Source organism: Mesitornis unicolor, unplaced genomic scaffold (genome assembly GCF_000695765.1).
Source record: "Mesitornis unicolor isolate BGI_N332 unplaced genomic scaffold, ASM69576v1 scaffold5741, whole genome shotgun sequence".
NCBI classification, from domain to species: Eukaryota; Metazoa; Chordata; class Aves; order Mesitornithiformes; family Mesitornithidae; genus Mesitornis; species Mesitornis unicolor.
Genome location: NW_010164336.1, coordinates 1 through 13,759, shown reverse-complemented (window position 1 = coordinate 13,759; position 13,759 = coordinate 1). Strand labels below are relative to the sequence as shown.

The following is a 13,759-nucleotide window of genomic DNA, read 5'->3' as shown; positions in this document are numbered from 1 at the left end:
TCACGTAGTAATGGTGTTGCTCCTCTCAAATTTTATTTTTAACGCTGTCCATTTTAAAACAGTGAAACGTGATAGCTTACAACTTGGAAGCAGGAGATCTTGTAGCACGAAAGTTATGACCAACTCTAAGTCACCTTCTCAAAACTGTTGTAATTAAGAACTATAGTTGTTCAAATAAAATGGGTCGGAATTTTAGACTTGCGCTTCCAGTAAATTTACAGAAGGAAAAGTATAACCTAGAATTTTATTTTTTAAAAAAAACTATAATCTTTATTGAGATGACAGTTTTACTAGCACATTAAGCACTGACAAATGATGAAGTACGCTTCTCAGGTATTATCCTAAAGAAAACAACACAAAATACTATTTACACATTCCCTGTTAAGGGACTCTCGCTCCTTATCTTTCAAAGCAATTCAGACGGCTACCATGTGCAAGCGTATCTCATTTTAGAAAGCATAGAAATTTGATTTAGACTTTCCAGAAGATACAGTCTGCTTCAAACGGGAATCAGTGGAAAAAAATTCTGTTACTTAATGTGATCTCACAGAATTACCAGCATGATCCCTTACAGCTGCTAAAAGAAAAAAAAAATAAAGTTAAAACAAAACAAAATAATCTGAAAAATCTGTGGCGCTGTTTTTGCTAATCCTTATCTCACACACACACACAATAGCCTTGGCATTCCCTGTCCCTAAATATTGCTTTTTGCCATCCACAATGATGTACCCGCACATGGCCAGAACACCTCGCTTCCCAACACTGCCCAATTTCTATGCCTGTAGCTCACCTGCAAACTCCCTCCCTCTCCAGGCTGTAACACGAAGCAGTAGTTGGCTGCCACTAAACAAATGTTACCCGCTCCCCAAATTCCCAGAACCCTTACATGAAACAATCAGCAAATGCAGGAATTCTCCTGATGGGCCCCAAAAGCCAGCAACCCACATCTGGAGTTTAAACCATACTGCACATCCACACCGAGCATCTGCAATAAGGGGATCTTCTGAGCGTTACAGAAAAATCAGAAGAGGGTGAAAAAGTCTGAGGCTGCAGGTGAGGCTATAGTGGGCTCCAGTCTAACAAGTTTTCATAAGAAACTATGAAGTGTAAGAGAGGATGGGGAGTTGGATATGGCCACACAGGGACCCACTCACAGGAGTTCCCACTGACGGGGCTCGAATGGGTTAAACAAACCCCCCAGTCAACCCAGTCACCCATTCAGAGCAACTGCAACAACGCAATTTGGTGCGTGCAGAACCGACTTGGTTCTCCCTGGGTGTTAGACTCTGCGAGTCAACTTCAAAAAGCAAAATACACGGAATATTTATAGAATGCTATCTTTCAAACTAACACTCGGAGGACACCGGGCAATTCATGGAGAGTTGAGGACAGAGATCTCCAAGATTGCTGCTCTAGGATTTCATTAAGTCAGATTTTACAGCCCACTGAAAAATCCCTCAGTATAGGTTTTTCTTTTTCACAGAGGAACCAAACTTCCTGGAAGTGCAGCAGCAGGTGTCACTGTTTCACTAACAAAACTGAGGCTGGAAATAGTCACAAAAAGGACTTGTTTTTGACATTTTAATAACGTGAACAGGAGCAGAAAACCCAAACATTAACCATTATCATCTTGCTTCAAATTATTAGCATTTAAGACGCTGGCATTACTTGGTTATTCAAAACCTTCCTTCAGGCAAGATGTGAGAGAGACGTGCCAAGATAAATTATTTCCATTGTGCTAAACAGACTGGCCTCAAAAGCAAGGAATTACAAACTGTATTTTCAAAAAGAAAGATAAAAATAAAATAAATAAAATCTGTATTTTACATATAATCTATTTACAAAACAGTTGCTGAAAACCCTCTGGTTTTGCCTGGCTAACTTAACATCCCACTTTGTAAATAACAGGATTCTCTATATTCCCAGTGTATTTATTTAACATGCATAATTAATAGGTCAAGTGCAGGTTAAACACAAACCTTAAAACAGTTGAAGCCTCGGTCAGCGACGTACCTGCACATTCATCTGTTGATTAAAACTTTTACTATCCAGGCAAGGGGACGGGCTTTAATTCAGGGTACGACTCAAAAGGACAAAATCCACCCCAGCACCGACATCACAGAGCTCTTTAGCAAAGGCTGCCTGACCCAGCAACGTGTTTATTCCAGGAAATTGTGTCATTCTGCCACTTAAGCTGCCTCCAGCGGAGTTGCCCGTCTCACATCCAACCTCCTAATCTCCCCGGGGTCACCCGAGGTAATCCCCACCGAGCTGGGCTTGATTGGCCCTCACAGACACCCAGCGAATTTCTGTCCCGTCACATCAGCGGGCTGTGCCACCTGCTGCACAGGCACACGGCTCCAGCCACGCCGTCCTGCTGCCCGGCCAGGCCACCGCGACGCGGCCCTCGCTGACTGCCCCGCGTGCTACCAATTCCACTGAAAAGCTCCGCTCAGACAACCTCCTTCCAATGAGTTACTTAAGGAATTCTCTATAATCAATGCTCAAGTGGCTCTCAGCCACGCTTTCTTCCAATACCGTGTTAAAAATTCGCTCTTCGTTTGGAACGTCACATTTGCTTTAAGGCGCACTTGTGTAGTTGCCTCTGCGAGCATTCTGGAACAGCTTAGGTAGCATTTTATAAGAAGTCCTCTCTAGACCTATTTGAGGACAAAAATGTATCCAAATTTAATAAGCCTTACATCTCTTAACTTGACATGCCTTAATCTAGCGTGCAACTTCTCTAAAGTAAAAGCCCCCGCACTGAAACTTGAGTCAAGTTGTGCTCGTTACATTCTCTGAAGGATTTCAACATCATTACTGTGATTAATATCTTCTCCACGGCAACATTCCATTTGCTTGCCTTCTAATTTACAAAAATATATGAACTATTAAGAGTTTAAGCTGAAGCACCTGTTGGCATAAGCCCATCTCGGAGCACACCATAAATCTTACATGACTTGTGTTTGCCAATCGGCAGGGAAGTTTCAGGTTGCTACTCAGAGATAGGAGAAATATCAGCTTCAAACAAAGCTGGGGTGTGGGAGGGAGAGGGGGGATGAAGTGCAGTCTGCAACTGTAAGATAAAAATTCTGGCAAGCGAGGCAGTTCAACACTCTCAAGTTCATTTTTGCTAACTGCTACAGATGTTGCTAATTAATCATTTATAAAACTAAGAAATGCAAGTACGATTTTTTAGTACCATGTAATTCCTCACTACAGCAACACACTGACTACGATACTTCCACATGTAAACTTCCACAAACGGTAACATTTTCCATTTAGAAAGTTTAGAGAATTTCCTTGAGTTTGCAAGTATTTCTTCAGGACACTTACGTGCATCCTTCACACAGAGCACACATTAAGCTGGCTAGCAGTTGCCCAAAGTTTAGTGATGTGCTGTAGTACCTCATGGGGATCAACAACTTGCAATTCAGACCTACAATTCTGCTAAAATTCCAAGAGCAAGGAGTTTACGTTGAACGAACAACTACAGCAGCTTCAGTGCTCCAACTCACGTATTTAGTTATTCCTATATAAATCAGCATTCACAGGGCAGTTACTAAGTCAGGCAGAACACCTCACCTGTGGGTTCCTTTTATAGTGAGACAAGTTCACAAGGCTGTAATTAAAATCTTTCTAGTTTATATGCATTCCTCAGGGAAAGTAAGCAATTTATGGATTGAGAAATTCATCCAAATTTTGATTTCTACCAGTTCCAACGTTCTGAAGCTTAACAATATTGAAAGACATTAAGACGTACAGTTACAATCTTCTGAATACCCCAAACCTCACAGTTACACTGCATTACAGCTTGAGTCAGTTCTGTCTCCTCACCTCTTGGAGCAGCTGCAGAAGAGCAGCATATGGCAGAGATATGGCTCAACATGTGTGTACTCACTGTGATCACAACTACCTCATTTTATACTGGAATACGAAACCGAGGCATTTAAAATGGCAGGATCAAACGTGTTTAGTACCCACAGCAACTGTCCACACTTCAGACAAATCTTGTTTATTTGCGTTTTCTTTGTATTTGTTGTGCATCCATACTTGAACCAGAAGCTTTCACCATCACTACTCACACAACACACTTTTCCTATCAAAATGCATTATCAGCCTTAGAAAGTCTAAGAGTATTTCTGGCAAAATACAGGATATTTCCAGTATTTTCTGCCATCAGAGCAGTTCAAAATTAGTCAAAGTAGAAGCTCTAACTAAATCCTGGGCATAATGAAAATGACCTTATCCCAAGCAATCTATAATTTGGGGGGTACAGACAAGTCAGTCTGCGACACCAGACCAGAATTTACAAGGTTTAAATACGACAGCACCACAGAAGCTCACCACGATGACTGTTTCTAGTGAACAGGATCAGCGTACCAACTGAAGCTGTTTGCAGCAATTTTCTTTTATATAAAAAATACATTTACTGGGACTCTCCGAAAACTTACATTATTTGAAAAGAGGATTCACATATCCCGAAGAGCAACACTGACTTAATTTGCTGTTTTGCAGTTCATTACAGGTTTGTGTTGTCACAACACCTCAAAGTCTCAACCATTTTCTCTTTAGAACCACTGCTGAGACATGACCAAATCCAGCAACACACAGCTCTTCACTTTTTAAAGTCAGTGCATTTCTAAAACCCCGAATTTGAGAGGACCTTCCCCTTCTGCCCCTCGTCAAGCTTCAGTTCCAACAAAGCACTGGGTATTTCTTCAGCACATTGAATCTACACTGGTTTCCAGAGGTTAATTCATTTTAAGGATACAAACTGAAAATACCTGCAGGCTTCATTGTTACATCTAGTACCCTGTTCACGTACTTTATTTCATATATGGCCTTCTTTCCTAACCTCATCACTGACACATCCTTTACTCTATTTTCAGTGCTTCCCAAATACTTGAGAGATGCAAGGGGAAATCAGAATGGGAAATGCAGGGAACATGTTCAGTGAATACACAGCACCTCCTCCTGCCAGCTTTTAAAAAAAATAATTTAAAAAAACCCCAAAGTTTCTTAATTTATTTTTGTTTGTTTGCTTTCCAATACCCACATTGACGCTGGCAGCCTAGCAAATGTATTTTTATGCATTTTGCACATAATATGCTGCTCTGATGTTCTTTTCCCTTCTAAAGACTTCCAAAACTTCCAAAATAATACCTCCTGAATCAGCAGAATTTTTTATTTGCATGCATTAAATTCGTCTCTCATTTCTTGCTATTAAGTTCCAGTTTGACTTTGAGCCTGACCACCAATAAAGATCACTATTAATTTCTGCTTTTTGACGAACATTGACATTATGAAGTGACTATATATTTTCCACTGCAAGTCAAACCCTAAACATAATTCCTCTTGGTCCCAACAGAGATTTAACTATGGATTCAACTTCAGTATCTATGGAAGGGTCCTCAAATAAAATGAATTGTCATGTTAAAAAAAAAAGCCACAAATGTGCAAAGGAAGAAGATATTCCACAGAATTAAAAACAAACCAACCCTTGAGGTCAGGATTCCTTAAATTTAAAAAGGGCAAAAATGCAGTTTCTTCCCTTTTTTTACCCCTTCATGCATATAATATACTCGCTATACAGGATAGTAAGACAGTAATAAATATGGAACAATAAAATAACAATATCCAAGTGACTAATAAATTTAAGATACCTGGTTTCTTCCTCTGCGTTTACCATAATTCCTTCGCACAAGGGCTTTATAGTTTTCATTTTTCTTGGTCAAATAATAATATAGCACACAGTCGGGAACATTCTAAAGTGAAAAAGCAAAAAAAATAATTAGCTTTTACTCCTATTAAAAATACATGTCTAGGTTTATTTCTCTCAACACTTAAACTACTCAGCCCCTAGACTAAAATAAAACTCTATTAGATTTGTTTGCTCAGCAGGGAAGTGAATTTGCAAGCAAATATAACAATATAATTATGCATAAAATTGTAGTGTTAAATGCAAGCCTCATGTATTTATAATATCCCTCAGCTACTTCAGTCCACATGATTTAATCTAGAGTAGATAATTTGCAGGTTTGAGAGCTTCTATTTATCATAACAGCTGTACGGACTCAAGATTCTGTTGTAAGTCTTAACACATCCTAATTCTCCATTACTTCTTATGTTAGTTCTGCAAAGTCAGTTCTGATGACTAAAGTCAGTTCCAAAGACTCAGCCAGCCAGCAGCAGGATCCCACCGGCTTGAAAAGTGGTGGCAAGATTTCTTCAAGTTAGAACAGGGGCTCAGCAGGGTCAGTGATGTCTTTATCTGAACAGCAAGACAGCTACAGCAGCTTATCTGCTTCATCAAGAAAGGGAGATGAGCACTAAATGAAGTGCCATTTTCTGTTATTGTTGTCAATAGTGCCCTTTCACTACCCCCTGTCAGATGTCTGCGTGTGTTGATTGTGTTACTGATCAAGTATTGTAAAATCCTGTCAAAGCAGAAACTTCTTTTGGAATTACAATTTTTTCCAGGAAGATAAAATGATGCTGGGATAAATGACTTACATTTGGAAAGTTAGGGGTCTCACCCTAGGCTCTACTTTTATTAAAAAAGGTCTTACCTTTCGTTCCAGGTAGGAAGCAATTAGACCAAAGTTCTTGGGATGTTGGACAAACCTTTTATAAATCAGAAATTATTTAAGTTTAACAACATAATTCATGATCAAATAAGCAAAGCAGTCTTCCAAACAATCTGTTCCATCAGTAAGCCTTTGATTTACACAACTGAAATTAGTCTAAAATGCCAAGTTTTCCAACTGTGCAAATTTAGAACTAAGCACCTGAAATCACCTATTAGCTGACACAGTACACCTACTCTTCTCATTTTAATCCTACCACAGAACTAAAGTATTTTCAACACAATTTCTTATCTAAGGATTAAATGAATGTCTACTCAGTTGAAAAATAAGTGGAGAAGTCGAAACCTTTTGCAACATTTCATTCATCCAACTAAGAACATTATCAAGTATTATTGCACAAAAGCTTCAGCATTCCCAATTTAACTGAGGTTTACTGTGGGGTTAGGTATTTAACTGTCATTTGCAATGTAATAAAAATAAAAGGTAAGAAAGGCCATTACTTTTCCTTAAAAATCTCTTTCTCATGGTCGGTCCAGACATTCATGAACTGTCTGTCTTTATAAACTTTCATGGGATCCTCCATCAGACCATTCATGTTAATAAACTTCACTCGTCTTTGTTCTGCATCGAACATCATGGGAGGAATGACAGAGAGCTGACGCATTTGTTTTTCATTATTCTACAGGCAAAGAATAAAAGAAAAAGTAAAGAATACCGAAAGTTGCTACTTGAATTACACAACTCTTTCTAGTTCCACCACAGTACACATTCACTGTTAGTCTGAAACTTCTTTTTATCCACTTTACTCTCCTAGAAGTTGTCACTATCCCAACGACAATTTACAGTCAGCTAAAGGCAAAGGAAATAGCGTTGCAAATGATGAAAAACTAAAATGGTGCAGGGTTTTAGAAAGCAAGGGTTTTCCCTTGTTTGTTAGATCTGTAAAAAACTAGGTTGCAGCGAGCCTGCGATGAACACAGACATGAAAAAATCTAGGACAGATACAATTAGGAAGCATAACCCTTAAAAGAAAAGTACTCATAAGACATGTTTCAAGGCAATGTTCACACAGACTCTCAAACCAGCCCAAAAAGGATTCTCTTATTAAAAAAAAAAAATCTGAAAAAGAAAATCTCTCTGAAAGGGACCTTTCACTGCCAGTAAAAGGCTGTTGAGCCATTTGCTGTGCTTCCATAATCAAGTACAGAGAGTAGCCTCACCTCCTGCTCAGAGAGGCCATCAATGATCTCAGAAATCTCATGTTCACTTCTAGCAATAGTTGCTGAAAGTCCAGCCCCTCTTTGGCCAACTCTAGAATTCAGGGAAAACAGAATTAATATAGGTTATTAATTAAAAGTTACCAATACAGCACTGACACTCATTATGATGAAGGAAAAATTTTAACTTTTGAGTTGATGGGGAGAGCTGTAATTATTTTAACTTTTGAGTTGATGGGGAGAGCTGTACTGCGGAAGAATTTTCAGCGAGTGATCTTTACACGCAAGAACACCATAATAATATAGTACAGCATGTGGGTCAAAAAGCATTTCAGAGATAAAAACCACTGACAATTGGAGAGACAAAACATCTTCATTTGCTCAAAGATTCTACTAAATCTGCACAAAACCCAACAAAAACCCCTAGTATTTACATGGCGATAGTGCTACAAGCACGGCTATAGAGAAAGATGCCATCACATTAGAGAACATAAACATAACGTAAAGAGACAGTGCCTTCCCAAGTAGTTTGCAACTACAAAAACATGATATATATTCTTAAAGTAAAAGCTGCTTTAATACACAGGAGCTGTTTCCATTCTATTTATTTTCTTCTCCTCTTTTCTTGATTCCACAAAGGATCTTGCAGACTTCACGATATATTGCAAACTATCTGCTCTTCCTATGTTTTATGGAGTAAGGGGATTTAGACAGATGGTTAAAAGAGATAATGAGATGAAATCTTTAGGGTGCTTGAACTCTCAAAGGTATATTAAAATGATTTCCAACATCACATAAACAGATTTGAACACAACTGAATCAAACTTGACCTAATTGTAATTTAAAGCACTCCCAACAGGACAGCACAGATAACGCGAACTCTCAAATGAACTGCACTTCATTCCTTTTAATATCTTTGTACAGTTTCCATTTGTCTAGTCTGATAGATTAAAATTAAATATCAGGGACGTACTTGTCATAACTTGCATACTTCAAAAAGCAAAAAAGTCTGGAGTAACACAAGTTAACAACAAAAGATCACTTAAATTGTTAATTAAAGATCACAAACGATTTTTGAGTGTGTAGGCTAATGAATATAGGGATCATGAAACACGAGAGTAACACAGACACCCAGTGACTGAAAAATACTAAGCATAAATTAAGGTGTAAGGCCCAAAATGAACAGGCTCACTCAATGCTGATGCTCGAATTATCTTAAGACCAACTCTACAAACCTCTGTGCATCTGAGCAGCTTAACTCAGTCTCACCAAACACCACAACCTAACCAGCCTTTGCTCAGTAGCCCTTTTTCTCTATTTCTTTTGGAACATAGGGGTTTTGACAACAGATCTAAAAAGAGGGGTAGGAAAGGAACAATTTGGACATCACTAAGGCAGCCCAAGAGGACTCCCAAGCTGATGAGGCTAAATCCGCTGACAGAGCTGAGAGGCAGGGACAGGAATGGGCGAGACGTAAGATAGTGGATGTACAAGGACAGTCATGAAGATCCTCAGATGTGAAGTGAAACTTGAGCTCACAGACATGAAAGAGTGAACAAACGAAAGAACATTTTATTTCACGCTGTATGATATGCTAATAATCTTTTTTAAAGACTAAATTGACGAATGTAAAACTTAACCATTACCCTGAACCCATTTTATTGTAAATAATTTTAAAACTTAAGTCCTAAGAGATATCTTACAGGAAATTTTCAAACTGATGGCAATACCTTTGGAATCGTTCTTGCTGTTCTCTTTGCTTCCGGATTTCTGGAAATTGTTTTTCATAGTACTCTCTTGTTTTGCTCTCCTTTGCTTTCCTGCGTGGATTATTTTCTATCCTGTCAACTTTCTTCTCCCATGCCTCCATCAGCTGATCATAACGTTGACAGATTTTCTGCTCCTGTTAAATGCCAAAAGCAAACCTTGAACTAAAGACAAATACACTAAGTGATCGGTACACATAACATGGGCAGGCTCCAGAAACGAACAGGCATCTTTTTCCTGCCTTCGTGCCTTTTCATTTTGAAGATGTCATTACCAAATTTTCAGCAGAGAGAAGGTGAGGAAGTGGATATAAAAAAGTAGATTTTGAATATTACACACTATTTCTTCACTTTACACATCACAACAGTATTTGATAACTGCTATTACTGCCTTCCTGAAATCTCACATCTTCTGCTACCAAGCTTTTAATTAATGTAATTTGTTTAATTTTAAAATTTGTATTTATTTTAAATTTTCAATTAACAGAACGGGGCTGGAATAACTGCAATATGACCTCTAGATCAGCAATATGTAGAGAGCTGCTCCTACATAAAAAACAGCTGGGACGATCAGAAGAAAAATACATGAAATCTTCCCCTTTAATGTATAACCTTCTGCTATTTTTTAATAATAGAAGCGAATTTCAGACACCACCCACCGCCTTTTGACTTCGTATGCCACTTGCTACACTGCACGCAAGAGAAAGCATTAAGTCAATTAATACTGGCACTCAGCATTCACAAGTTTGATTAAAAATGCTGTCAGACTTCTAAAATTGGAGATCTGCCCCATTTTCTTTCTGGTACTCCAGCTACTATGCAAGAAGGAAGTTCAGAGAAAGGCCAGGCACGACAGATAACGATTTGCACTGGGTCTCTTCCATTCATACTCCTTAAGAAAAGCAGAGAAAAAAGCTTCTTCCTGATTGTACTCTAGATGGTTTTCAGTCAAATGATCAACAAACCACAGTCATAAACCTGCAGTTTATTTTCCAATAAATCAACAGAATTTTAGCTTTAGATCTTAATTTTCTAATCAATGGGATTTTCATCACATATTTGGGAATGCAAATCAAAGATCCAGACAGAAAACCAACCACGTGCTCCTTTTATAAAGACATGGTACTATTACCCTTTGTTTTCTTGCATGATTTCTTCTTTTAAAGAACAGTATTAGCTTCTTCCTCATCACCTGGTTTCTGGAAAACAACATTGGAAAAAAAAAATGAAGCAGCAAGCAATTGAAAACTACTAAATAAAGCCCATACGGACTCTAGATGCCAAATAATTATTACGAAAATATATTTTCAAGGGTAGAAAAACAGAGGCAAAATTCCTGATGAAAAACCCATCAATCTAATACTCGATTTTCTCAGAGAGAAGGTTCTTGAAGATGGCTGGAATAAGCAATTGAGACAGAAAAGTTTCCAATTTCAAGCTAGGTGCTCTCCTTCACCACAAGAGAGATAATATACCAAAATGAGCACATTTATCTTAAGACACTATGTTTTGGAAAACAAAAGTAAAATTATCTTTGTAATTCAGTCCTAAAGTTAAGGGTTGACAACATATTACTCAAAAAAAGTGTTTTAGAGCTGCTATACAGCTACATTTGAAGGAGTGGAGCAAGAAGTACTTTTTTTTTTAAGAGGTGTTTTCAAACAATAGCCATCTGTACAATTTTTTTCTATACTTGCAAAATATTGCAAAATCGTAGTAAAATTTGAACTGGAATAACCATACCACAGCAATAAAGTTTGTCTCAGAAACACCAGTACTTGAGTTCAAAGTGAGTGATGAAAGTAAATATTTTCTTCCCAGTTACCACCCTAGAAAAGTCACAAGAAAGCCTCGATCTTCATAGTTAGAATAGAGTGGGGTTTCCTCAAAGAGGTTTTGCAAGAATTATGTGCTGTGTGACAGTTACACTTCAGCAGTTATTTTCACCAAAGTCTGGTAGCAATACGTATTTACAAAGTAAGTTCATTTTTCTTGCAGTGGAGCTATCACTATTTTGGTATTTCATACCATTGCTACAGAGTGCAATCAATACTGGTTTGACACAGCTACATAACAACGAAGACTTTGTTCTATGCTATGAATGACTTCACGTAGAGAAATGAGTTCACCATCACCTTTGCGGAACCGAGACATTCAAAATAATCAGATGCAGCAAAAAAAAAACACATGGAGGAGGTCTCTTTTATGGACATTTAAATCTGAGTACAAATAAGCTTAATAAAGCACATTTAAAAATTAACCTATTCAAATTTTATTTCAATTTGTAAACAGTATTTGCTTCAGTGAAATAAAAAACCCATAGCTCATATAAATTGGAGAAATGAGTTCTATATAAAAAAAAAACCAAACAAAAAATTTTCCTCAAACTCCACATCTTTTCCAGGAAAAAATAACCAGTTTAATTCAAATCACTGAATTTGGTTTGCCCTAAAAACAAGTACGTGGAGCATGCAACAACTCTGCTCATAGCCCATGACAGAAAATGAGTACGTGGTTAAGTGAATAAATAAATAATTAAGAAACCAATCAGGACTCCTCCTACGGTTTACTGACAGTGGTAACTTTCGAAACACTTCTTTGAACAGTATATTCAGGAAAAGTCGACTCGACATATCTAGGTCAAATGTGGTATTTTAGACTTTGAAAAATACCAGCGTTACCAACTTAAGTTTTATGATTTATTTTTGGCTTTAAGATGAAAAGTTACTGCTTCCCTCTGCCTTCAGTACATATAACTCATGTCTTGCAGCGCTGTTCTACAACAGAAATTAGAAAGTAACATGGACTGGAAGCTTTTAATGATGGTTCAAGTACACTCATTCTATTTGGAAATCACAGCAGTGAAAAATTTGAGCAAATGTTTAAGTCTAGATCCCTTAAATGGCACAACGACAAGATATTAAAGCACTTACGTTTTGATGTTTTCATGGTAGACCTTTGTGTCTGATGGTTGGTTGTAAAGCGGCTACAATTTTGGATGAGAAAGGCACGCTTAGTACTTTTTAATGCATGTAATTCTAAAAGTATATGCAATATATTTAACAGTATTTTAGTGTTCTGCCAATAATGCACTCAATCTGAGATGCAGCAATCTGAAGGGACTAAAAGATAATCAACACAAAGTACAGATTTCATTACTTAATATTAGATCATCCTAACTATGTATATAGTAGTATTTCTTTTTTTTTTCATATTTCAAACTGTTTCTCCCAAACAGATTCAGATGTATTTTAAAAATTAGACTTATGTGGCCAATCAGTTCACTCAAGCTCCAATTCATCAGTATATTTAGACAGACACTTCTTTTAGACAAACACAGAACCACATCTGTTTACTGCAACAGAATTGCAAACACAAAAGCAACCCTGGCAACACAGAATATAGAACATAAGAAAAAAGAAAAACAAAACCACAACTTACCAGTTCAACTTTTGGACCAAGACCTTCAAAAATCTTGTGAGCTTCTTCTGCTTTTTTCTGCAAATAAGATATATATATATATATATAATCTAAGTGACCTGAAGTTGGCGTCAAAAGTGTATCTGAAGTCTTGCAGTCATGTCAGCTGCTAAAGACCTGTCTGACCATGCTATATCCTTCTTAACCTACTTCTGCAATGTTGCCTCAGCAAAACAAGAAACGTGCACCTGTGTTGTAGAGTTACTACTCTGACCTCCGTGTTTGTAAGCTGATAGACCATAAAAGCAGAACTGACCCCTGCAGTTCAAGAAGAACACACATTTAATAGAGAGTAGAGCAAATAATTATTAAGGAAAGATGTCCAGTAAAATGGACTATAGTTAGCTTTGAAAAATGGAATTAAGAGACTAAAATTCAAAATCTGTGTGTGAATCAATGTGTACACACACACACACACAAACACACACACAGAGAGAAGTATTTCAAAGGTCCTCCTTCCCTCACACTAGGCGAAGACCCCAAAATAATTCTGACCCTAAAGAAGGCAGCACTGGGTAAGACAGTTGCATAAGGCATAGAATATTACAACATACGCAGTTTTTTCACCTTCAGTTAAATTTAAACATTGCGTCTTCAGCCAAGCTTGTCAGTATTTATGTGATGAAAAGAAAGTTCAAGATAAATTTCTGAAGTGTATTTTTATATCTATACACACATAAACACAGACACACATATATATGTATGT

At 37.5% G+C, this 13,759-nt stretch overlaps 1 protein-coding gene across 1 annotated transcript in view; it reads right to left on the bottom strand.

The window, feature by feature from the left end:
* The window catches only part of NCOR1 (nuclear receptor corepressor 1), a gene marked incomplete at its 5' end in the record, with an annotated part of 44,757 nt that extends 31,686 nt beyond the window's left edge, over positions 1-13,071 (bottom strand). Inside the window, 9 exons of the mRNA XM_010194270.1 lie at positions 2,340-2,342; positions 5,667-5,768; positions 6,573-6,627; positions 7,091-7,269; positions 7,811-7,901; positions 9,538-9,710; positions 10,706-10,772; positions 12,507-12,559; positions 13,015-13,071. Coding sequence (XP_010192572.1) covers positions 2,340-2,342; positions 5,667-5,768; positions 6,573-6,627; positions 7,091-7,269; positions 7,811-7,901; positions 9,538-9,710; positions 10,706-10,772; positions 12,507-12,559; positions 13,015-13,071 — 780 coding nt within the window. The remainder of the gene's footprint in view (positions 1-2,339; positions 2,343-5,666; positions 5,769-6,572; positions 6,628-7,090; positions 7,270-7,810; positions 7,902-9,537; positions 9,711-10,705; positions 10,773-12,506; positions 12,560-13,014) is intronic.
* Between the last annotated feature and the right edge of the window lie 688 nt (positions 13,072-13,759).